The sequence below is a fragment of the Microcaecilia unicolor genome, chromosome 9 (genome assembly GCF_901765095.1).
Source record: "Microcaecilia unicolor chromosome 9, aMicUni1.1, whole genome shotgun sequence".
Lineage (NCBI taxonomy): Eukaryota > Metazoa > Chordata > Amphibia > Gymnophiona > Siphonopidae > Microcaecilia > Microcaecilia unicolor.
In genome coordinates, this window is record NC_044039.1 from 14,937,617 (window position 1) to 14,961,559 (window position 23,943).

Sequence of the window (23,943 nt, forward strand, 5' to 3'; positions counted from 1 at the left end):
TCTAGCTCGGTGGCTTGTGTAAATGCTTGTGTCTAAATGTAGGCAGTTAGGCGTGTAAATTCTAGTATTCCATAAGATGTGGGCATAAGTTCTAGACACACCCCGACCTGCCCATGCCCCTCCCCTTGCAGTTGCATGCTGTGGATTTTCCACATTCAGCAAAATCCCAACTAAGGGCAGTTATGTGCATAACTGCTAATTAGCGGTAGTTAGTGGCAATTAGCATCAGCTAACACCAATTAAAACCAATAATTGGTTGCTAATGTCAATTAACAGCTAATTATTACATCATGTTTCAAGTTGATTTCAATTTACTAATCCATCAAGTTTCTTCAAATATAAGAGAAAGTAATAGTGTGTTCATAAAGACACATAATTAGAGAGTAAGGTGAAAGGGGAGGAATTCCATTTATTTAAGAAAAGGAAAGGGATGGAACAAGCAATAAGGATGCTCTCAGTTCTTCAACAGATAGAGCCAGGCGCCCTGCCTCTATTCTATGCAAACAGATCTCTTGCATATTAATTTGGGGAAATCCTGGAAGCCCCACTGGGTTGTGACCCCCGAGGACCGAGGTTGCCTACCCCTAGAGCATCACCAGCTCACTACGGTATTTATTTATTTATTGCACTTGTATCCCACATTTTCCCACCTATTTGCAGGCTCAATGTGGCTTCCAATATTCCGCCCTGGCTATTGCCATAGCTGAGTAAAGGTACAATTAATAATTACACAAGAATATGAGTAACATAGTGAGATAAAGCATTGGGTATAACGAAATCAATAATGAAATAACAATTAAAACAGTAATTTACTAACGTTCAAGTGAAGCCTTCAGTGATTTCCGAAAGTTGATTAGTTGTTTCTAGATATTGTTCATGTTAATTATTGCCTAGGTTTTCTTTTATGTTACTTGTTTCTTGTTAACATTTTCTTTTGAAAATAAAGTAAAATATAAATGTGAGTGGTTGCACACATGAACTGGGTATAAATGCCCAAGTTCTGTTCTGTAAAAACATACCTATCTTAGGTGGAGCGTGGGCGGGACTTACATGTGAAGGCCTGAGTACTAGAGGATGGGGACCCATGGTAACTGCCAAGATGGGGACAGGGACAGGGCGGGGACAGATCCTGCAGAGACAGGGCGAGGATGGAGACAAAGCCCTTGGGGACCGGGTGAGGTTGGGGACAGAGACAAACTTTTTCCCTGTGTCATTCTCTAATGATCACTTACACCAACTCTGTGGCTGGCTAAATGCTCACACCTAATTTATAGGAGTGTATTTCACCTGTTACGCTCCTATTCTATAAAGAAAAGTAAGCACTTCCTGCCTGTCAAAAATGGGAATGGTTGTCTCTGAACTGAGTGGCTCAGAACGTCCAGATATCTTGCCGACTGCTTTCTTCACATTTCTCCGGACTACTACTAGTACTTATCATTTCTAAAGCACTACTAGACGTACATAGCCCTGTACATTTGAACATGAAGAGACAGTCCCTGCTGGACAGAGCTTACAATCTAATTAGGACAGACAAACAGGACAAACAAGAGATAAGGGACCACCTTGCTTTCCTTTAGGAAGTGGCTTTGAAATGTTTCTTCCATCCTGCAGAACGAACATTTCGTAAAGCTCAGAATTGGACTCTTAATTTGAATGAGCCGGATTGTTGAGCTTCATTTTGCTTTGCTGCTTTCTGTGATCGTAGTGTTTAATTTCCCTGTGCTAACTGCTGCATTTCGTTTTCAAAAGGCAAAGCAGAACGAACAGAATCTATCGCAAAGGAAAGAGTCAACAGAGAGATGGGTTAGAATGAGATTACAACATGTCTTATTAAAAATGGACAAACAGAGGGATTGGATTGGCAAGAGTCCCAAACTTCTGAGCAGGAGTGCCAGTTGTCGGGGCTAAAATTGAAGCCTGGATGACTGGCGGTGTTGCTTGAAAGTTTTACCGGTTAATATTCAGCCTGGGGCAGTGAAAGGTTTTCAGTGTTCAGTGAAGAAGATAATCCCTGTTGGACTATGTCCAGGTACTGGCATTGAATATCCGAGTCCTGACTGACCAAGAAATATCTGCCAAGGTTTATGCAGGTCCTGGCTGATATTTAATCAGACGAAGAGAAACTCCCTGAAAAAGGGGTCCAAGCACCTTCCACAGGGAAAGAGCAAAAAGGCACACAGCAGGGTGGAAGTGGAACTGTACCAAGTAACCAAGGCTTGACCACAGGTAAAAAGTGTCCAAACGTTTATTTGCCAGTGGGAAATCTGACCCAATAAAAAGGACCCAATACTGGCCGTGTTTCGGCTGGAGAGCCCCATCCTTCAAATCAATAATTCCACAGATTTGTATAAACATTGTATATGCCTTCCTATGCTTGGCCTGTTACTAAGGGCTAGGCCTAAGGCCTGTACTGTCAGGTTCTCTTTCTTATTTTTCCAGCTGTTGGGGCTGTAGTGCTTTCTCTCCCTGTGGAGGCTAAGGGACAGAAATACTCAACATGTAATACAACGTACGCCTGTAGTGATGGAATCACTTTGGAGTAAGCACTCCTGCTAGTGTGACAAACCATTCTAAATTAGTATGTGATATTTAAGCAGGACTCGCCTAAGGAGATCAGCTATTTCTGTTGTAGTGCCCCCTACAATCTCCCTTCCCAAGCAGCAGGGAAACCCCAGCCAGAACTCCCCCACTTCCATCCCTTTTAAGCCCCCTCCCAGGTCTACCTTTAGTAGCCTTATGGTTCCAAGGGCAGGAGCAAAGCCCATTTGCTTCTGCCCATTTCGGCGTCAACCTTAAAGTGGCTTCCCGTGACCTGTAGCAGCAGCCTTGTGGTACTTAGTTCATTCTTATGGGTCCGATATTCAAACCGTGGGAATTGGCACTAAGCCCGGACGCTCAATGTCGGGCCGTTTCCGGTGACTGGCACTGAATATCTGGTTTGTTTTTGGCTGGTTTAAAGATAACCAGCTAAGTCAGCGTTCTTACATAGCCGGTTATCTTTAACCCGGCCAAAGATATACCAGGTTTTCATACGACCAAAAGTGGCCATGAAACCCGGTTTAAAAATTGGCGGATAGCTGGTTATATTGTATGATACCATTAATAGCAAGTAAATCTCTCTTCTTAATATCTTACATGTTACAAGGAAAAGACTTCAGATACTTGGTTCACACTGTTACTAATAGCCCAGTATTCTTAGGATGATTGCTAGCGTAGTGCAATAAAGTATTATGGTCTGTTGGTTTTAACATTGTTAAACCAACATTTTAAACCAACAGACCGTAATACTTTATTGCAGCTAAGTACTAGTTTATTTCCATTATAAAGCATGATATGTAAAAATACAAAAGTATAAAAAAGTTTGAAAACGAGGTTTTTCTGACTCTTGAGGATACTCGCCAGCTGATTTACCTAAAGAAAAGAGATATTTCAAAAGTAAACGCTGAGCAGCGCGGTTCACTGGGCTATTAGTAACAGTGTGAACCGAGTATCTGAAGTCTTTTCCTCGTAACTTGTAAGAAATATTAAGAAGAGAGATTTACTTCCTAGTAGCGGACTTATATATATTTCTTTGAAGCAAGTACCAGGTATAAGGTTAATGATACCATTAATGTAATTTAGCTATTTAGTCTGTCTCAGTTCTCATTAACTTTAATGTAAATTTAAAATAAGGGCAATCTTCCTCTCGTTTAACAATAGATGTTAAAATCTGAAGGCCTATTATGAGAAAACATGTCTAGAAGGAGTCACCAAGAATCTGATACTGTTAAATTATTAAACAGATTTTAAATCTCTAAGGGGTATGTTTACTAAAGTGCATTAGCATTTTTAACGTGCCTGTAAATTTAAAGCGCCTTAAACGCTAACACGCCTATACATTTCTATGGGAGCGTTAGCGTTTATCGTGCGTACACCATTTACTTCTTAGTAAACATGGGTGTAAATATGTGATGCCGGTGACCCATTTCCTCTGATCTTAAAATGCAAACGCCTTTAAATCCAAAATATTTACTTACTCCTGGTGGGGTAATTAGGGTTTTCTTTTCTCTCCCATTGAAAGTGTTGGGGAAAAATATTTCTCATCTTTCTTATTAATCTTGAATATAACATCAGGATTAACAATTGAATAGCCTCGTGACGTGAAGGTGCTGCAACACAGGAAAGCAGGGCAAGTTAAATGGAAGATTCCTGAAAGAGAAGACAGAGGGGCCGTTTTACCAAAGTGTGTTAACGCACTGAAAGCGCAAATTAGTGCACATGAACTGCTATCGCAGAAGTGCTCCAACTGTTACTGCTAATTTTCACTTTTTGTGTTGGGGGTGTTAGGCAAGGCATGAGTGGACAATAGGCATGGAAAGCATATAGCAGTTAGTGTGAGGTAGAGAATGACACGGGGACAAAGTTTGTCTCCGTCCCCGCCCCGTCCCCGTGTGTTGTGTCTCCATCCCCACCCCATCCCCGCAGGTTCTGTCTCCGTCTTTACCCTGTCCCTGCAGGTTCTGTCCCTGCCCTGTCCCCGTGGGCTCTGTCCTCATCTGCAGAAGCCTCGAACACTTATGATTTTATATTTAAATCTTTTTATTAAAATATAAAAAGGGAACAATATGCTGTGCAACTGTTGTGTATAAATTACAAATAGAGAACAATAATAACAATGAGCAGCTATAATAACCCTCCTTCCCACCACCACCCTCTACCCTTCCAACCCCAACACCAAGGAATCCTAATTCACACTGTTAAAATGTCCAGGGGTATAAAATACAACCTGTTCTAAAGGGGAAAAATATGCCCTATAAGGCACTGTAATGTTTTTTTAAATCTGTGGATAAATAAGAAATCATCAACGATCTCAGGATTCAATCTAGCTCTCCTGTCTTCCACTGTCCTTCCTGAAATAGAAGTTGTCTTCTTAGAAGATGTGCTGGTAGCAGGATGTACAGGATCCCCCATGCAAATTTTGCTAGTTGTGGCCAGCGTGTTTGCTTGTTTTTCCAAAAAAATCAAAATATCTTTGTAGGCATCACTTAAATATAAATAACAGTCCAGTTCATTAACAGGCTTCAAAGTAGAAAATGACACGGGGACAAAGTTTGTCCCCTTTCCCTGTGGGATCTGTCCCTGCAAGCTCTGTCCCCATCCCCATCCCCGCGGTTACTGCGGTACCCTGTCCCCATGTCATTCTCTAGTGTGAGGTACGTACTGCCCCCCTCCCGTTTACTAAGTCGCACGGCAGTGCCGTCCATTCAAAGTGAATGGGCTGTGTCGGCATTAGTGCACTGCAGCTGCTAGCATGATTTAGTAAACGGGGGGGGGGGGGGGGGAGTGGTTAGTGCGGCTTCAGTGCAGTTGTGCTAATTGCAGCCAGGTTGAATGCATTCTGATACACATGTCCATGCCTTATTTAAGCTGAGCGTGTCGCTAACAATTGTACGCAGCCTTTGCACCTAATACACATCGATTGTTGCAGTTAGGGCAGGTTAAATGCAAGAATTTAACACTCTTTAGTAAAAGACCCCCAGCTAAAATAAAAAAAAAAGAAAACAAAAATATGGAAAACGGAAGTAGAGACCAATGCTTGCAAATTATGTCTACACACTTTTTTTTTTTTTTTAAATCCCACTAGGACCAGGATGGCTTCTAGAAATATTTCCTCAAAACATATACATGCCTCTACATTCACACAATTACTCCCTCTGCTTCTGACTGAATGTCTGATTGTTCGGTAAATGAAACAGTGAAATTATACTTATGGAAGGGAAACAGTAATGGTTCGGCAGTGTAATTAACAGTTCGTTCACTGACTTCTGCTTGGTTTCCCTGGTGAGAACTCACCTCCTGGGGAAAAATGTTTTTCCTGCAGCAAATTGGGCTAAAAAGAAGATATTTAATAAAAGATTTTTTTTTTTGCTGAGCTTGTCTTAATTTCTGAGTGATTTAATTCTTCATTACATGTGTTTTGTGATGGATTATAGCTGCAGGCTTCCTTACACGATTGTATTACTGTAGTACATTTTGATGAATCTTTCCACGGCCCTTCTCATTTCCAACGGAGTGTTGTCATGGTCAGTAGCGGGAAAACTACCTCACATCGGAGAAGGTTGAATGTGACCTGCTCACTGACTGAATGCTGATGAGCTGTTATTAAGTACACTTGTGATATCTTTGCATATTGTATGTGTCATTTGAATAAAAAGCCTGCACAGCAATCGTTAATGAGTAATTATCCTGTGACCCATTAAAATAAATACTGAGTTGAAATGTGCTATTTTTGTGCCTGTTAAAGGTCAAATGTGTTGAGGGACTCCTACCACCGTCACACTGTTGAATAAAATACCTTGTCAAAAACCAGTTTTTTGGCCTAGGTTTCCTGTTTGGGGAGGGGGAGAGCGAGACTCAGTTGGTAACGTGTGTGCTGGTTACTCGTTTTGTATGGATTGATATCTGGTGTGGCCCAGAGCACATATTTAATTTGAGAAATGTGAAGGACTAAAGAAAGGAGGGTAAGAATTGGATGTTAATTTGTGTAATGATTTGGAGGAGTGGCCTAGTGGTTAGGGTGATGGACTTTGGTCCTGGGGAACTGAGGAACTGAGTTGGAGTCCCACTTCAGGCACAGGCAGCTCCTTGTGACTCTGGGCAAGTCACTTAACCCTCCATTGCCCCATGTAAGCCGCATTGAGCCTGCTATGAGTGGGAAAGCGCGGGGTACAAATGTAACAAACATAAAATAGATACTACTGGAGATTCTACATGGAATGTTGCTACTATTGAGATTCTGTTGCTACTATTGGAGATTCTACATGGAATGTTGCTACTATTGGAGATTCTACATGGAATGTTGCTATTCCACTAGCAACATTCCATGTAGAAGGCTGCGCGGTCACATTGGTGATCTGCAAGGGCCGACTTCTACATGGAATGTAGAATCTCAAATAGTAGCAACAGTGGAGGAGTGGTTAGGGTGGTGGACTTTGGTCCTGGGGAACTGAGTTGGAGTCCCACTTCAGGCACAGGCAGCTCCTTGTGACTCTGGGCAAGTCACTTAACCCTCCATTGCCCCATGTAAGCCGCATTGAGCCTGCCATGAGTGGGAAAGCGCGGGGTACAAATGTAGCAAAAAAAAGAAAAGTTAAACACAATATATACACCTTGATCTTTTGGATATTTTCCAACTCACATGGTGTGGCTTCGCTAGTCTGAGATACAAGTGGAGTACTGGCTTAGGGCTTTAAGGGCCAGTTTTCAAAAGATGCTTAGGGGGTTCTGGACACGTTACTATGTTATGACAGTCTTAAGCTGTTATATACTGTGTTTTCAAAAACAAAATCTATACAAAGCTTGTTTTCTGCGTAACTGTCAAAACCTGACCAATGCCAATAAAATTGGGGATATATCATCCTGAATAAATTTGCAAAAAGCCTACACTACGCCGGCCACCTCGCCTAAATGACCTCATTTTACTACCTGGTTCTTCAACTGTCACAATGGTTTCTTCGGTGAAAACTGATTGGGCCCTGCTGCTTCCTGACTGGTGATAAGTTGAGCCTGTTTCTCATAATTTCTTCAAAACATAGTCTACGTTTACCCTCTTTCACCTTTTCTGGAAACTCAGTAGTCTATGAGAATCATAACCTTTCTTGAGGTAACATTTTTTAATACAGATCAGATCCTCCTGATGTAAAACCGTGGTAACTGCTTATGTTTAAAGCAAAATGACATCTACGCATATCATGAAAGTAATCACTAGGTAGCGGCAACATCATTTAGGTGGCTGGTGTGAGTATAGGCTTATTGCAAATTTATTCAGGACTAGTAAAAAAGGTCCGTTTCAGAAAGCAATGAAACGGGCGCTAGCAAGGTTTTCCTCTGAGTGTGTGTGTTTTACAGAGTGTGTGTGAGAGTGAGTGTGTGATAGAGAGAGAGTGAATGTGTGAGTGTGTGTGACAGAGATTGTGAGATTGGGTGCAAGAGTGTGTGTGTGAGAATGAGAGTGTGTGCCAGGGCCTCCCCTCCCCTCCCTCCCCCCCCAGTTCGAGGGTTTTCCCTCCCTCACTCCCTCCCTCCCTCCCTCCCACCCAGTTCCAGGGTCCCCTACTCCCCTCCCACCCAGTTCCAGGGTCCTCACGTCCCCTCCCACCCAGTTCCAGGGTCCTCACGTCCCCTCCCACCTCCTCCCCTGCCCCCCTGGGAGCATTCAGTTCCGGTATCCGAGGCCTGCTCCCTGCCCCCACGTGCTGCAGCACGTGCGCCTACCTGCACCATGATGGCCAGTCGCAGCGAGTCCTTCGCGATGGTGTGCCCGCATTTGTTGTAGGAACCTCGGCCGCTCTTGCCGTACTCGGCCCGGTAGAGCTTCCCGCCTGCCTGACAATGTTCCATGTTATCGACTGCAGGAGAGGAGGACGCAGACCGTTGGCCCTCGCTGGCGCTTCGTTGGGATTCCTGGGCAGGGGGAGGAGTAGGGAAACACGCTCCGCGTGTTTCCCTTCTCCTCCCCCTCCACATTGGACACTCGCGGCTCCTCCCCTCTCCCTGATGTTTCCCTACTCCACCTCCACTTTGGACACTTGCGGCTCCTCCCCTCTCCCTGACGTCACGATTATCTACTACATGATCCAGACTACCACAGGAAGCCACAGTCCCAGGCAGCCTCAGAACGTTGGAGGTGAGCTTTATTATATAAGATGATAAATCCCTGTTTTTTAAAACACAGAATACTAGTGCAAAGCTGCATCCCTAGGTTTTCACTTATTTAATTAGGCTACAGTTTTGAACTCCCACCCTATTTGTGAACTACTTTGTTACATTCCACAAGTTCTAGACTGGTCTGTTAGGACTAAAGGAAAGAAAATGATTAGGTAAGACATGATTTCACCTTCTGATCATCAACAGAGGTTTCCCCTGTTATTAAATCTCCCCAATCACTCAAACTGTATAATCCCTTCGTATAGTTTACATTCTACAACATTTTCTAAATATCTTTCTTTGTTTTTGTTTTTTTTTTAACCACTATTTAATACAGGATTAACATTTGAAATTTTTGTCTTCAATTAGATTCCGAACACTGTTTGTAGCAGGAGAACGCTGTGACGTGGAGACTTTGGAGTGGTCAAAAAAAATCTTCAAGGTTCCAGTTCTAGACCACTGGTGGCAAACTGGTAAGTAATTTTATTGCAGAGTACATGGTACGCATTATACACAATTTCACTGTACACAGATTGAGTGCATGAAGTGGATGTCGGCAGCTATGACCTAGATTAACATTAAGGGGTACATTTCACAAGGGCATCCATCTGGCAATGAATGCATATAATTTATTTTGAGCCCGTGTCAACCCATCTGCATTTTGTTTGTATTTCAAATTGATATGGGGCTGTAAATACGCACTTTACAGTAGGTGGTGTTGAACGGAGTAGTAAAGTACATGCATACCCTATGTGTACATGCATAATTTCTAACTATACCCTTGAAACTAACCTTCCTGCCAACCCCTATGTGTCTTTTAATGCAGGTAAAAATATGTGAAATTTACATGTGCTTTCAGGAAATCCACTAGTCTAAACCCTTCCCCCCGATTCTATAAAGTTATACATAGAACTAGAATTCAAAGCTGGGTGCGCAAGTTATAGAATAATGGCAGTTATACACATATCTTAATTTAATAATGAGCTGCTAATTGATGTTAAGAAGAAATAATTGGCTATAATGGCTGTTAATTGGACTAATTGACAATAATTAGCAGTGATGTGCATAACTATCCTTAGTGGGCATTGTGTGTTTATCCTTCTCATGTTTTCTTGTTTAACATTTATTTAGATTTAGATTTGCTCACACCTTTTTCAGTAGTAGCTCAAGGTGAGTTACATTCAGGTACTCTGGATATTTCTCTGTCCCAGGAGGGCTCACAATCTAAGTTTGTACCTGAGGCAATGGAGGGTTAAGTGACTTGCCCAAGGTCACAAGGAGCAGCAGTGGGATTTGAACCGGCCACCTCTGGATTGCAAGACCAGTGCTCTAATCACTAGGCCACTCCTCCGCTTGTTATTCTTTAGGGTTCTACATGGAATGTTGCTACTGTTTGAGATTCTGAATGGAATCTTGTCACTCTTTAGGATTCCAGAATCTTGATGTTCTTTGGAGTTCTACATGGAATGTTGCTATTCTTTGAGATTCTGAATGGAATCTTTATTTATTTAGATTTTGCTCACACCTTTTTCAGTAGTAGCTCAAGGTGAGTTACATTCAGGTACACTGGATATTTCTCTGTCCCAGGAGGGCTCACAATCTAAGTTTGTACCTGAGGCAATGGGGGGGTTAAGTGACTTGCCCAAGATCACAAGGAGCAGCAGTGGGTTTTGAACTGGCCACCTCTGGATTGCAAGACCGGTGCTCTAATCACTAGGCCACTCCTCCACTCCTGGTGTGAGAAGACCTCCATGTAATGAGTGAGTTATGAAATGGGTGCTGGGTTTGGCTTCCTGCTGAAGACTTCTCCTTGGCCACATACAGTAGGTCCTAGCCCTACTATTATTATTATTATTTAAATTAGAATATGCATTTTTGAGACTGCATCTTTTATAGACATTTTTAACAGTGTGCTTGTCAGGCTGTATGTGTTTTCATTCGCTCATGCATGAAAGCTTTCATGCCTAAGTTTTGTGTCCATGGAAAGTTAAGCAGGTAACAAGATTTAGGTAAGTCTTACATGGATGACAGTGGCAGGAAGAGTGCGTACACCTTTCCTTCTGCGCTCATACGCATAGTCCTTATAAAACATGATACAGAAGTAAAATAAATATTTAAAAACCAATAAAGTAAGATTACTGTAAGTAATAACTCAGTACATAAGAACATAAGAGTAACCATACTGGGTAAGACCAATGGTCCATCTAGCCCAGTATCCTGTTTTCCAAACAGTGGCCAAGCCAGGTCACAAGTACCTGGCAGAAACCCAAATCGTAGCAACACTCCATACTACAATTCCCAGGGCAAGCAGTTGCTTCCCATGTCTGTCTCAATAGCAGACTATGGACTTTTCCTCCATGAATTTGTCCAAACTTTTTTTTAAACCCAGATACACTAAGCACTGTTACCACATCTTCTGGCAAAGAGTTCCAGAGCGTAACTATTTGTTGAGTGAAAAATATTTCCTCATATTTGTTTTATAATTACTTCCATGTCACTTACTAGAGTGTCCCCTAGTCTTTGCACTTTTGGAATGAGTAAAAAATCGATTTACTTCTACTCGTTCTACACCACTCAGGATTTTGTAGACCTCAATCATAGCTCCCCTCATCCATCTCTTTTCCAAGCTGAAGAGCCCTACCCTCTTTAGCCTTTCCTCGTATGAGAGGAGTTCCATCCCCTTTATCATTTTGGTCGCTCTTCTTTGAACCTGTTCTAATCCCGCTATATCTTTTTTGAGATACGGCGACCAGAACTGAACACAATACTCAAGGTGCGGACGCACCATGGAGCGATACAAAGGCATTATAGTATTTTTGGTCTTCTTCTTCATCCCTTTCCTAATAATTCCTAGCATCCTGTTTGCTTTTTTGGCCGCCGCACACGGAGCAGAAGATTTCAGCGTATTATCTACAACGACACCCAGACCTTTTTCTTGAGCACTCACCCCCAAGGTAGACCCTAGCATCAGGTAACTATGATTCGGATTATTCTTTCCAACGTGCTCACTTTGCATTTGTCCACGTTAAATTTCATCTGCCGTTTGGATGCCCAGTCTTCTAATTTACTAAGGCCTTCCTGCATATATTTCACAGTCCGCATGTGTTTTAACAACCTTGAATAGTTTTGTATTATCTGCAAATTTGATCTCCTCACTCATCGTTCCGGTTTCCATATTATTTATGGTTTAACGTTTTTATTGATGTCACAATTCGCAACATTTAATTGTCAATAATAGTACCGGTCCCAGTACAGATCCCTGTGGCACTCCAGTAGTCAGCCTAAAGAGCGCTTTTGGAAATGTTGCATCTTTCCAAACTTACTTTCCACTTTCTAAGTCTTACGGCATTGCCAAGGCTCAAAAAGCAATTTTACTGCTCCCTGCCTATAATCCCTTTATACTTGAACCTTTAAGCCTTTTAGCATGAAAGGTTAGAATCGGAGGAGATGGAGCCTGTTAGAAAGTTCCAAATATTTTCATTCCTGTGCCTGAAACCTAGGGAAGCTATAAGGTTTCATATTTCTTCTCTCCACACGTGGCCTTTTGACTTCCTCTTAAACCCAACCAATATCTTTTGTGTCTGAAGAATAAAGTGGTGCATAGAGGTTAATAGATCCATCAGCTGCTGTTTTGTGGTCATATTAGAAGATCCAAAGCACCAATCTCGAAAGAGCAACCTGCGGGGAGCTGACTTTGTTACCTTCGAAAACTGTTCCAGCAGATTGGACTCATGGAAGTAGTTTCTGTTTCAGAACTATAAAAATCTGTTTTGTACGTTGCATCGCTTAGCACACAGTTAAGAACGAAGCTTAATCATGGACATGTCCTACATGCTTTTGTGGGATCATCATGCGCGCCCGTGGCTGTAATGAAGTTGGAAGATTTGGAGGGACAGTGTAAGCCACAGTTTTATTGTGCTAAGCAGAGTTAAGGTGCCAGAGCTGCTAACTGGCACTCTGTGTAGTAGAAGGGAGATGGAATTTAAAGGAACACAAGGGTCTGATTTCTTCCCAGGCATATAGTGAGCAGGTTTGGCAGTTTAGGTCTGAAGTTAGAAACATGGAAACGTTATGGCAGATAAGGACCAAACGGCCCATCCAGTCTGCCCATCCTTAGCAATCACGATTTCCCTCTTTTCTTACGAGATCCCACGTGCTTGTCCCACGCTTTCTTAAATTCGGACACATTCCTAGTTTCCACCACTTCCACCGGGAGGCTATTCCACACATCCACCATCCTTTCTGTGAAAAAGTATTTCCTTAGATTACTCTTGAGCCTATATAACCTGAAGTTCATCCTATGCCTTCTTATTCCAGAGTTTTCCTTCTTTTGAAAAAGGCTCACCACCTGGTCATTAATACCACGGAGGTATCTAAACATCTCTATCATATCACCTTTCTCCCACCCATAGGAGCCAACTTTTCAAAATTATTGGGGGTGCTAAGCCCAGTGGAAATAACCTTTCCTTGGACACATACAAGGAATTTTCTCAATATTGGGAGTGCTCAAGCACCCACAGCACCCACAGAGTTGGCTCCTATGCTCCCACCTGTCTTCCAGAGTATACATGTTGAGGTCTGTAAGCCTGTCCCTATATGCTTAATGATGGACACCACTGGACTGACTCCATCCTGCTACTAACCTACAAATGTACTCGATTTGCAGCCCCTCCTTACCTCTCAACCCTCATCTCCCCTTATGTTCCTACCCGTAACCTCCGCTCTCAAGACAAATCCCTCCTTTCAGTACCCTTCTCCACCACCGCCAACTCCAGGCTACGCCCTTTCTGCCTCGCCTCACCCCATGAGTCGAACAAACTCCCCGAGCCCATACGCCAGGCCCCCTCCCTGCCCATCTTCAAATCACTGCTTAAAGCCCACCTCTTCCATGTCGCCTTCGGCACCTAACCACTACACCTCTACTCAGGAAATCTAGACTGCCCCAACTTGACATTTCGTTCTTTAGCTTGTAAGCTCCTTTGAGCAGGGACCGTCCTTCTTTGTTTAATTTGTACAGCACTGCGTAACCCTAGTAGCGCTCTAGAAATGTTAAGTAGTAGTAGTATAGGTGTGATCTCCACAATTGCACACAGTATTTTAAATGGGACCTCACCAGAGACTTTTACAAGGGAACTATCACCTCTTTTTTTTCTCCTGCTGGCCATTCCTTTCCCTATGTACCCGAGCATCCTTCTGGCTTTGACCGTCGCCTTTTCTACTTGTCTGGCCACCTTATGATCATCGGATATGATCACCCCCCCTCCTCCTCAAGTCCCACTCTTCTCTCATACACAGTACCTCTATACACCCCCTATATTACTATACTGTTCCCTTGGATTTTTGTATCTCAAGTGCGTGGCCCTGCATTTTCTAACATTAAATCGTAGTTGCTAGATCTCTCCTCTTGCTATCCACACCCTCTGGGGTGTCCACCCTAGGACAGAGTTTGGTATCATCCGCAAAGAGACAAGCCTTAAGCATTTAGCAGAAGGGGAAAAGTCTACATTCCTCAGTCCTTTCAAAATCCTTTAGAACAGACTGAGGAAAGAGGAAGAGTTGACTTCTCAGATTTGAAGGCGTAAAAGAAGTTAGTAAGCATAGACAATCGGGATTAGATTTATTAAAAATAGTACAGAAGTTTATAAGACAGCCTTATATGTATACTTTGAAAGACAGACCGGACAGGGTGATATGACAGAGACGTTTAAATACCTACGTGGCATAAATGCACGGGAGGCGACTCTTTCAATTGAAAGGAAGCTCTGGAATTAGGGGGCATAGGGTGAAAATGAAAGGGAATTGACTCAGAAGTAACCTGAGAAAATAATTCTTCACGGAATGGGTGGTGGTTTCATGGATTGGCCTCCTGGTGGAGGCAGTGGAGATGAAAACTGTGTCTGAATTCAAACAAGCTTGGGAAAAGTACATAGGATTTCTAAAGGAGCGAAAGGGAGAGTAAATGGCATGGATAGGCAGACTGGATAGGCTATAGGGTCTTTATCTACCTTCATTTTTCTCTGTTTCTGTGTCTAGTGATGTGCCTTTGTGAGCTTGCATTCAGTTCATTTGCGTGCTTAAAAATGTAAGGGGTATGGACATCACTTGCATGCATGTATATCTATGAATTAAAGCACCCATTGTCAATTTGTGCACTTAAAATATTGAAAGGTTGACTCTATATAGTGGCCTCTAGATTGAGGAACCAAGAAGATGCCTATTTGAAGCCAATTCTACAAAGAAAAGTAGTTGTCTATTTTGCTTTATAGGATAAGTACATAAGCATCGCCATGCTGGGACAGACCAAGGGTCCATCGAGCCCAGCACCCTGTCACCGACAGGGGCCAAAAGAACAAGCAATTTGTCCCGCCCATCCTAGAAATACTGTATTATTCCCTCGTCCATTCAATAACATTCTATGGCTTTTTCCTCCACGAAGCCGTTCAACCCTTTTTCGAAGTCCGCTCAGTTAACCGCCTTAACCACCTTTTCCAGTAGCGAATTCAAGAGTTTACGCATTGTGTGAAGAAATGTTTCCTCCGATTCATTTTAAATTTACCACACTGCAGCTTCATCGCATGCCCCCTTGTCCTAGTATTTTTGGAAAGCGTAAACAGATGCTCCACATCGACCCATTCCATTCCACTCATTATCTTATAGACCTCTATCATATCTCCCCTCAGCCGCCTTTTCTCCAGGCTGAAGAGCCCCAGCCTCTTCAGCCTATCCTGATAGGGAAGTCGTCCCATCCCCTGTATTATCTTTGTCGCCCTTCTCTGCACCTTTTCCAATTCCGCTATGTCTTTTTTGAGGTGCGGCGACCAGAATTGAACACAATACTCAAGGTGCGGTCGCACCATGGAGGGATACAACGGCAGAATGATATCCTCATTTTTGTTTTCAATCCCTTTCCTAATGATACCCACCATTCTATTTGCTTTCCTAGCCGCAGCAGCACATTGAGGATACTAGGGTAAGTAACCAAAAACACATCTATATTCAAAGTGCGAATACATCTAACAGCCATAGAGCTGGTGTCTTACATTGCAAGACCGCGCATAGATTACAAGATTTTATAATCTACACATGTAAGTATTCACTCTGCCCAAACTCCACCTATGTGAGCGCCCACCCTGATTCTGTATATGGCATCGAAAGTTAAGCGCCAGAAAGATCTGCTTGAAGCCCATGATCTCTAAAACCTGACCTGTATAGAATACTAGGCATTTTGCATAGGTCACATCTAAGTTTGAGGGCCTGGTTCTATCGGGTGTAAGTCCAACACCCAAAGTTAGGCATTGATAGGCATTAATTTGTAGGATGGTATCTCAATTTTAGGAAGCAACCACTAGCAACATTCCATGTAGAAGTCAGCCCTTGCAGATCACCAATGTGGCCGCGCAGGCTTCTGCTTCTGTGGGTCTGACGTCCTGCACGTATGTGCAGGACGTCAGACTCACAGAAGCCTGTGCAGCCTTCTACATGGAATGTTGCTAGTGGAATAGCAACATTCCATGTAGAATCTCCAATAGTAGCAACATTCCATGTAGAATCTCCAATAGTATCTATTTTATTTTTGTTACATTTGTACCCCGCACTTTCCCACTCATGGCAGGCTCAATGCGGCTTACATGGGGCAATGGAGGGTTAAGTGACTTGCCCAGAGTCACAAGGAGCTGCCTGTGCCTTAAGTGGGAATCAAACTCAGTTCCTCAGGACCAAAGTCCACCACCCTAACCACTAGGCCACTCCTCCACTGTTGCTACTATTTGAGATTCTACATGGAATGTTGCTATTCCACTAGCAACATTCCATGTAGAAGTCGGCCCTTGCAGATCACCAATGTGGCCGCGCAGGCTTCTGCTTCTGTGGGTCTGACGTCAGACTCACAGAAACAGAAGTCTGCGCAGCCTTCTACATGGAATGTTGCTAGTGGAATAGCAACATTCCATGTAGAATCTCCAATAGTAGCAACATTCCATGTAGAATCTCCAATAGTATCTATTTTATTTTTGTTCCATTTGTACCCCGCGCTTTCCCACTCATGGCAGGCTCAATGCGGCTTACATGGGGCAATGGAGGGTTAAGTGACTTGCCCAGAGTCACAAGGAGCTGCCTGTGCCTGAAGTGGGAATCAAACTTAGTTCCTCAGTTCCCCAGGACCAAAGTCCACCACCCTAACCACTAGGCCACTCCTCCACTCCATGGTGTCGTGTTGGGTCCTGTTTCATTTCTTATTAAATGATATATTTTTTTTATATCACGTTTATTTGGCTGTTTGGAAGCGTCCTGTTGATCACGCTACTCCTTTGTTGCTGCTTCTCAATTTTAGGAACATCCTTGACCCGCCCATGGCCACACCCGCTTTTGGGTTGTGCACAGGAAAAAATGAGGTGCCATGTTATAGGAGATCCACGCACAACTCCGGTTAAGTGCTTGTTAACACCAATTAAGTGCCTACCTGGTGTTTATTATTATCCGTTAATCAAGTGGACTGCATGCGGATGTTGGATGTGCGTGCCGCCCTGTACAGAACCTGGTGGAATATGTGTACCGTCGAGTCTAGGTGTGCCCTCACAGAACACTGTTCAGCCACAGATTGCTCATTTGCGTGCGTACGTGTTCACATATGCACAGAACTAAGCAGAATACTAGCATTATCATCTGAAAACTAGGCGGCTCTGTATAGGACTGCCCCGTAATTCAGGGCTTCTCAACCCAGTCCTTGGGGCACACCAAATCCCATCAGGTTTTCAGGATGTCCACAATGGTTGGCATGCACTCCCTCCTTGGTATGCAGACTTACCTCATACATAAGGAATACAGAAGGAATGGATCCACAGAAGCTTAGCTGAAATTGGGTGGCGGGGGGAAGAGGGGTTGGTGGTTGAGAGGCTAGGATAGGGGAGGGCAGACTTATACGGTCTGTGCCAGAGCCGGTGATGGGAGGCGGGACTGGTGGTTGGGAGGCAGGAAATACTGCTGGGTAGACTTATAAGGTCTGTGCCCTGGAAAAGACAGGTACAAATCAAGGTAAGGTATACACATATGAGTTTATCTTGGGCAGACTAGATGGACCGTGCAGGTCTTTTTCTGCCGTCATCTACTATGTTACTATATATTCATTGTAGATATCCTGAAAACCCGATGGCACTGGTGTGCCCGAGCACTGGATTAAGAAGGCCTGTCCTAATTGCAAACAGAACATCAAGGTTTATGGTAACAAATTCATTTTATTCCAGCATTAGTGAAATATTTGGTGCCGTTACCTCATTGTCCATCCCCATTGACAGTGCATTTATGCTGTTTTCAGGTCTTCACTTCCTGTCTTAAGATCCCTTTCATCATCAAATTTACTCCATCTTCTTTCAGATTTATTTGCCCGCTTCAAGGCACCGCAGGACTAAAAAGCGCACCTTTACTAAAATTCAGTGCCGGAAGGGTTTTCATTTTATTCGGTTATTTTCCAAAATCTTCACAAAGGCATTTGTAAAAAGGACTTTGGTTCCTGATTTTTCTTTTTCTTTTTATCAACCAGGACCTGGCAGTGTTAGATGTGATCTCTGATGTTTTCACTTTTAAGTCCAGTGGTAAAGGGATTTATGACGGCAGCCTCTGGGAGATTGTCTGTCTGGTCTATACAATGGAAGGGGGGGGGGGGGGGGGGAGGGCGGAAGAAAGAAAACCTGAGCGGGTGCTGATGTCAGTCTTGTTGCTTAGCAGCTGCTTTTTTTTTTTCCTCCTCTTCTGGTACAGAACATACAGTCTTCAGGGATTAGTTTAAATCTGATGTTTTTTTTTTACTTCTGATGAGGGAAGGCCATCTTGATAAGCCACATGGGTTTCAGTTACAGAAGGATATAATTGTGACCAGTGTTTAGGAACCTTGAAGGTGGCTTCTCTGCTCAGAATGGAAAAGCCATTAGTGCAACGCTGCTCCTTGGAACAGAGTAAGTTTTTAATGAGCAAAGCTGAAAAACAGGGAAGCTAGGGTTCAGATCCCACTGCTGCTGCTTGGGATCTTGGGTAAGTCACTTAGCCCTCCATTGCCTCAGCTACAATCTTAGAGGCTGATGCAAAAAAAAAAAAAGCTAAAATGGGTGACCACATGCTGTTACCAGACCACGGTTTGCTTTTTTATGGTTATGCAATGCAGAGATGTGTTTCACATAGAAGAGAATGCTGTGGAAAGCCTTGCATTAAAGACCCATGGAAATAGTTATTTAAATAAATCACGCTGATGCAAAAAGAAGTGTAGAAAATTGACAGGCTGAGCGCAATGGTGGGGTTGTAATGTCAAGTCAGAGGTGATGTAGAGCTTGCCTTGACGGTCATCTCAGGTGTACGTCACCTCAGATGACCCATGGTGTAGTGAACCATCCCTAACCTGACCCCACACAACACATGAAAACAGTGGCGTAGCAAGGGGGGGCGGGAGGGGCGATCCGCTCCGGGTGTCAGCTCGGGGGGGGGGTGCTCCCTGCCAGCTCCCCCCCTCGGCGCATCGACCCCCCCCCCCCCCCCCCACGACCAGCTCCCGCACCCTACCTTTAAAAAGAATATCGGAATCCCAGGCAAGGCGCAGCGCCTCGTGCCTGCCCTGCACGTAAAAGAAATGTGGACCGTCGGGCCTTCCCTCGCTCTATCTGTTCCGCCCTCCGCAGACGCAACTTCCTATTTCCGCAAGGGCGGGACAGACAGAGTGAGAGAAGGCCTGACGGTCCACATTTCCTTTACGTGCAGGGCAGGCGCGAGGCGCTGCGCCTCGCCTGGGATTCCGATATTCTTTTTAAAGGTAGGGTGCGGGAGCTGGTCGGGGGGGAGGGGGGTGTCGATGCGCCGAGGGGGGGGGGGGATGTCGTGCTGCACCTGGGGGGGGAGGGGTGCAACGGCGAACCGCCCCGCCCCGGGTGGCAGCCCCCCCTGCTAAGCCACTGCATGAAAAGCCCTGGTAGTCTAGCAGCCTCCTCCCCCTGACCTGATTCCTCCACTCCTGACATATGAAAGGTCTTGATAGCTTAGTGGACTCCCCTCCACTCCCTCTGCTGTTTGGTTGACTGTTAGAAAGACTCTTAGGGTTTCCTCCTTCTATACAAATACAAAATGTTTTTATATTCTGAAATAACCACCAAGTTCTATGCGGATTAAAATGTATAAAAAAATCCAGACAATCTCTGGAGAATTATAAAAACAGGAAACCATCCTAAATAATAAAACGCACCTTCAACATTCTGAAGCTGACTGCGTGGCTGAGGCATTCCTGCTCTCTGTATCCATCTCCTGAATTGACATCACGTACTTCCAGGTTCGTCACAAACAGAAGTGACCAACCACACGAGGTTTCTCGGCTTCAGAATGTTGGAGGTGCATTCTGTTAAATAGGATTGGTCAGTTCCTTGAAGCACAGCCAGAGCTCAGCGTCCTGCACAGTAACGCTCAGACACCAGAGAGAGAGGGGGGGGGCGTGACACCAGAGAGGGGGAGGGCGGGCCTGACACCAGAGAGAGGGGGGAGGTCTCTTTCACACACACACTCTCTCTCACAGTCAATGTCTTTCTCTCTCTCACTCTCACACACTGTCTCTCACACACTCTATGTCTCACACTGTATCGCATTCACTCTCTATGTGTCACACAGTCACTCACACACTCTCTTGGTCTCATACACTCAGTCTCACAGAGAGTCTGTGTCTCACACACACACTCTCTCTCGCACACACTGTATCTGTGGGAAACACACTCTCTCACACACTGTGTCTCACATACGCACTTGCACACACTCTCATTCTCATACACACACATTCTTTCTCTCACAGACACACTCGCACCCAGACTCACTCTCTCTCACACACAGTCACTCTCACATACACTCTCTCAAACATACACACTCCGAGGAAAACCTTGCTAGCGCCCGTTTCATTTGTGTCAGAAACGGGCCTTTTTTATTAGTTTCCTATATTAGTCAAATAGTTAACATGGCAGAAATGTCCTAAATAGAAGAGCCTTCAAGTATTTCCTATATAAATAATAACTAATGATGGGTCTAACTTGAGCTGGTAAAGCATTCCAAATACGAACTTCTAAAAATGGATACCATGTAATGACTACATCATAACAACACTCTGTAAGCCACATTGAGCCTGCAAAAAGGTGGGATAATGTGGAGTACAAATGCAATAAATAATAATAATAATAAAAATGGATAATCAGGTGAAAGTATTGTCTTAAAATGAATTCCTTTAGGACTTGAATACTACAGCCTCAATCAATTTCTAAGTGTCCCTGTCCTACCTAGATTGGGGCCTACAAAGGAAGTCTATTGGATATGGACAGAAATGCAGTGCATTTAATTTCTTCGTTATAAATCGTGGCAGGCACATGAACAATTAACGTATCGCAATAATAGAGCAAGCAATGAAAATAATGCGTGGCAGCTGCATCAGTGGATGTCGTACTCAAAAAGCATGAAACAGGTGCACAGAATTGATAGAGGAAGAACAAATGAAAATTAGAATGGAATAGAGAAGAGAGAGCACACGGCTGAAAAAAAAAAACAGAATTACATCAAAAGCACCGTACTGTCAGCAAAGAAATCTCACTTTTTTCTGATTATTCTAACACTCCTCCACAGAATCCACTTACTGTAAAAGAGCATCGCACCAGAAATGAACACTTGTTACCCAGACCTCTTTCTCGGGCAAAATAATTCTCACACATAAGAAGGAATTCAATAATTGGTGCCCGAGCTTGGTGTGCAGATTTATCCACGCTTAAATGACTTACCTAATTAGGTGGTAACAATCAATTATTGACTTTAATTGTCAGTAATTAGGAGTTACCTGCTCCCTAGTCTATAACATGCACGTCTAACTTGTATGGCCTACAACTCAAAATGGGGCGTGGCCATGGGAGGGGCATGGGCGGGTCAGGTGCATTGTCAATTTAGGTGCAGTATTGTAGTCAGACTACTTGAATTTTGCGTACCTAAGTGCCATTAGTTAAGCGCTAGTATTCTGGTTCATAAAATCATTTACGGAGAGGCCCCGAGACCTCATAGACTTACCACCCAGGAACACTAAAAGATCAGCACGCACATTCCTGAATCTCCACTACCCCAGCTGCAAAGGACTAAAATACAAATTAACATATGCATCCAGCTTTTCATACATAAGCACGCAGCTATGGAATGCATTACCAGTCGCCATGAAAAAAATGCGCGACCTAACTAACTTTTGGAGATCACTGAAGACCAGCCTGTTCAACAAGGCATATTACAACGATCCATCCTAATTACCAGACAACGAAACTCAAGCCTGAACTGAATAAAACCTAACTCTCTATACTCAACTACCAAAGCCTACTCTACCATGAATGAACTTTAATGCAATACCACTTTATCTGTTATTCCGAATTTGAACTCTTTACACTTGACTGCTTAATCTACTATGTCAACCATGATCTTTAATGTAATACCACTTGTATCTCTCACTCTGGAATGGCGATCGCCATGACGGAACAATGTAAGCCACAATGAGCCTGCAAATAGGTGGGAAAATGTGGGATACAAATGCAGCAAATGAATAAAGGTTGTTCCTTGCAGAGCATCTTTTGCAGAATACTAGCTTAGGGGTTCTTTTACAAAGATGCACTACCATTTTTAGCGCACACTAAACACTAGAGGCACCCATAGGAATATATGGGGGCTTTTACAAAGGCGCGCTAGTGTTTTTAACACGCACGCTAAATGTTAGAGATGCCCATAGGAATATATGGGCATCTGTAGTGCTTAGGTCACGTCTATTTAATGCACATGCTAAAAACGCTAGCGCGCTTTTTTAAAAGGGGCCGTTAGCGCTTTTCTTGGGGCATCATTTACTGAATTCCCCCCCCCCCCTGTACAAAAGGACTTGCCTTTGTATTGACAACTGTATGTTTGTGAAGCACCAATACGATCGCTTCTTACTGATTCAAAGTCAGTTACTTTATTGGTTGACGCTCATAAGTGTGTTGTCATAGCAAAACATTTGTAAGGTTAAAAAAACAAAACCCTACAGGACAGAGGAGATTAATTTACAAAATGATAGTAATAACAGCAAAACTATAATGACCGAGAGTGTATAGAGATGAGAGTAACTAGGAGTACCTCAGTACCTCTCCACTCTTATCTCTCCCTACACTCCTCCCTGGGAACTCTATTCATCGGGTAAATCTATCTTATCTGTACCCTTCTCCTCCACTGCCAACTCCAGGCTCCGTTCCTTTTATCTTGCTGCACCACACGCCTGGAGTAGACTTCCTGAGCCAGTACATCAAACTCCGTCTCTGGCCGTCTTCAAACCTAGGCAAAAAGTCCACCTTTTTGATGCTGCTTTTAACTCCTAACCCTTACTCACTTGTTCAGTACCCATACTTTTCATTCCCACCTTAGTAATTCCCTTATCCCTTATTTGTCCTGTTTGTCCTGATTAGATTGTAAGCTCTGTCGAGCAGGGACGGTCTCTTACATGTTCAATTGTACAACGCTGCGTATGTCTAGTAGCAATATGGAAATGATAAGTAGTAGTAGGATTCTGGAATCTTGCTACTCTTTGGAATTCTTCACAGAATCTTGCTACTCTTTGGGATTCCAGAATCTTGCTACTCTTTGGGATTCTTCACGGAATCTTGCTACTCTTTGGGATTCCAGAATCTTGCTACTCTTTGGGATTCTTCACGGAATCTTTCTACTCTTTGGGATTCTTCACAGACTCTTGCTACTCTTTGGGATTCTTCACGGAATCTTGCTACTCTTTGGGATTCTTCACGGAATCTTGCTACTCTTTGGGATTCCAGAATCTTGCTACTCTTTGGGATTCTGCACGGAATCTTGCTACTCTTTGGGATTCTGCACGGAATCTTGCTACTCTTCGTCCTTATCCCTTATTTGTCCTGTTTGTCTGTCTTGATTAGATTTTAAGCTCTGTCGAGTAGGGACTGTCTCTTACATTTTCAGTGTACAGTGATGCGTAAGTCTAGTAGCGCTATAGAAATGGTAAGTAGTAGTAGAATTCCCAGGTGGTGCTGCCAGTCTGTACTATCTCCAGTCATGTAATATTTCTTGCCTGGTGGCGAGATACAACATATTTTCCTGCTGTACTTTCTGTTTCTTCTCTTTTCCCCTTCCCCGGCCTATCTTTGGCCTCCATGAGTTTAGCTAGCCAGTGCTGAATATTAACTGAGCCAGCTTATAGTGGCCAAAAATAAACTGGATATTCATTGCCGG

The 23,943-nt window shown here is 43.6% G+C and overlaps 1 protein-coding gene across 1 annotated transcript in view; it reads left to right on the forward strand.

Annotated features, from left to right (window-relative positions):
* ACSS3 (acyl-CoA synthetase short chain family member 3) overlaps nt 1–23,943 on the forward strand; it is a 124,689-nt gene that overhangs the window by 69,319 nt on the left and 31,427 nt on the right. The window contains exon 9 of the mRNA XM_030215002.1: nt 9,055–9,158. Within this exon, the coding sequence (XP_030070862.1) occupies nt 9,055–9,158 (104 nt within the window). The remainder of the gene's footprint in view (nt 1–9,054; nt 9,159–23,943) is intronic.